Genomic DNA, 2,273 nt, shown 5'->3' on the forward strand with positions numbered 1-2,273 from the left:
AGAACTCCGAGCTGAGGTTAGGTGTTGCGGCCATGCCAACGGAATCGATAGCTGCAGATGGTGCCGGAAGATCAGATATAGTCGCCATGGTAGCAAGATTGCAGGGCATGGCAAAATTACGGAAGCTAGGGCGAGGAAAAGAGTAGAGACATGTCGCGCTGGCGGAGACGCGACGAATTAATTAGGCTCGGCGCATGCGCGCGCTGGTCACGTGCGGATGAGACCCCCCCGGATGATCCAAGTGGACCAGACGCTCTAACGAGCCAGTGCACTTTGCTTTCAAAGTCCGATGCACTGGCCGACAGTGTTTACACGTCGGAGTTAAGAGCGGATGGGAACGAGACTACCCCCTTGGCACCTCGGCAGTCGGCACGCGCGTTCTTCTGTCACAGAAACGGCGGGTCACATGTCACACCCCGCGCTCGGCTTTGCTCCGCGCTTCCGTTCCCTCTGATGTCACGCGGCCCCGCCAGCGACGATGAGGCGTCAGAGTCTTTCTCCGACATGTCGGAAAAAAAACAGGAGAGGGCGAAATAAGGGCCTTGCAGAAGTTCTACGTCGAGGAGCACCAGAGGTTAAAGGAGAAGACGAGGCTGAAGGACGAGGCTGAAGGAGAGGAAGACGCAGGCGAAGGGAAAAGGCAAAGCGAAGGAGATTGTGCTCAAAGAGGAGAACGAGGAGAACAACAACGAGCCCGCGTCGCTTTCGAGGGAGAACCTGGAGGCGAGGATGGAAAGGGCCCTGAGGGAGGCGCAGCAGGAGTTTGACAAGGATGATGAGGATGAAGGTGAGAAGTTCAAAAGTGACCAGCAGAGCGATGAGGAAGTGGATGCAATTCGAAAATTAGCAAACAGAGATAAACATGCCAATTCGGGTGGCTCGACGAGCTCGAACTGTCATGTCCGCGAACGAACACCATGGCCATCTTCGCAGTCACTTGGGTAGTCATTTACACAGATCCCTCTACCCACAGCTACAGCCACCTGGGCTGTCTTGAACCCAAAGTCGACTCGAGGCGGAACATCTATCGAATCGTTGAAGACGATTTCGCCGACCCTGAGCTCATGTATAAAAGCGGGCCCCTACCCGGGAAAGATGAAGACGACTTTAACATCCCGTTTCATGAGGTATAACCCTTGGGAGATATCGCTGTATGCTGTATCATTCATCTTACATTTCCGGCTTCTAGCTACCCGAGTGGCCTTGCTTGCGTCGCACTCCGTCGGAGAATGCAATCGACAGAGCATTTACCAAGACTATCAGTGATGAATACCTTAATGCTTCATGCACCAGACTAGCTGAATCGAACAAGTATGAGGAGGTCAGGCAGCGCGACAGTCTCGCAGTTATTCTTGGTATGTATTCTCTGTTTCTTCGTTCACACTGACATGAAATTGCCTAGAACGTTTACGGTCGCAATTATCTAAGAGCACTACAGGCTCGTGCTGGAAGGGCTCCCGGCAGCACATTGCATAGGTCGGCAATGCCGTCCCTCTCGGAGTGACGGCCTTTTTTTTAACGCACCTATGTAGACCGTGAGGATATCCCTTCTGCAGCCCAGAAACGCAAGTCGCCATCAATGGGCACCTGCGTTCAGGAACTGCTAAACACTCAGAGCTCTATTAGACCGGATTGTATCTACAACTTCTGACCACTAGAGTTATCTGGGCCCCAGTTTCAGTTTATCACCCGGCGTTCGCCACCTTCCCGCGTATGATGGAATATACATGTCTGCCCTCCACCGAGGAAATCCATTGGGCTCGGGACTACATCGTCAACTGTTCAGAATATTGCAGATCAAATCCGAGCGCAAGATGGCGATGGGCGCCATGGTGCAAGCTGTACACCCGCGGATTCTCAACAACACCCACCTTACACTTACGCCGGCGGAAACTATCAGTCCTGACGGCGCAGTCCCCCCCGCCGCACCGCCCCACGGCCAGACATTCATGCCTGTACTGGGCATTCCCAAAATTGATAACGAGATTGGCAGCAACGACCCCATTGCACGAGCCGAATACCTGTAGCGATCTATTGCTCAGACCAGGTCAGTCCCCTGTGAATCCTATGGCCCATGCAGCTCACCTGTACACTTTTCTCTGTAGGCCCGCGCGGTACGCCAAATTTCTCCTCGTCCTTGCTTCCTGGTCGGGATGGCCGGCCCCAAAATGATGGTAGGCGGCGCAGTGTTTGCAGACCAGGTCATCTCGCAGCAGCTTACACCTGGCTACATCTCCATCGTTCCTCTCGCTAAGTGGGGGTCGATGAAATCG

General features: G+C 53.8%; 1 protein-coding gene across 1 annotated transcript; it reads left to right on the top strand.

The window, feature by feature from the left end:
• Positions 1 to 917: 917 nt before the first annotated feature.
• Positions 918 to 2,027, top strand: PHACADRAFT_202823 (uncharacterized protein; the record flags this gene model as incomplete). Its single annotated transcript, XM_007402954.1, has 2 exons — positions 918 to 1,127; positions 1,797 to 2,027. The coding sequence occupies 2 exons, from the start codon at positions 918 to 920 to the stop codon at positions 2,025 to 2,027; spliced, it is 441 nt and encodes a 146-aa protein (XP_007403016.1).
• Positions 2,028 to 2,273: the final 246 nt, after the last annotated feature.

This window comes from Phanerochaete carnosa, assembly GCF_000300595.1.
Source record: "Phanerochaete carnosa HHB-10118-sp unplaced genomic scaffold PHACAscaffold_594, whole genome shotgun sequence".
NCBI lineage: Eukaryota > Fungi > Basidiomycota > Agaricomycetes > Polyporales > Phanerochaetaceae > Phanerochaete > Phanerochaete carnosa.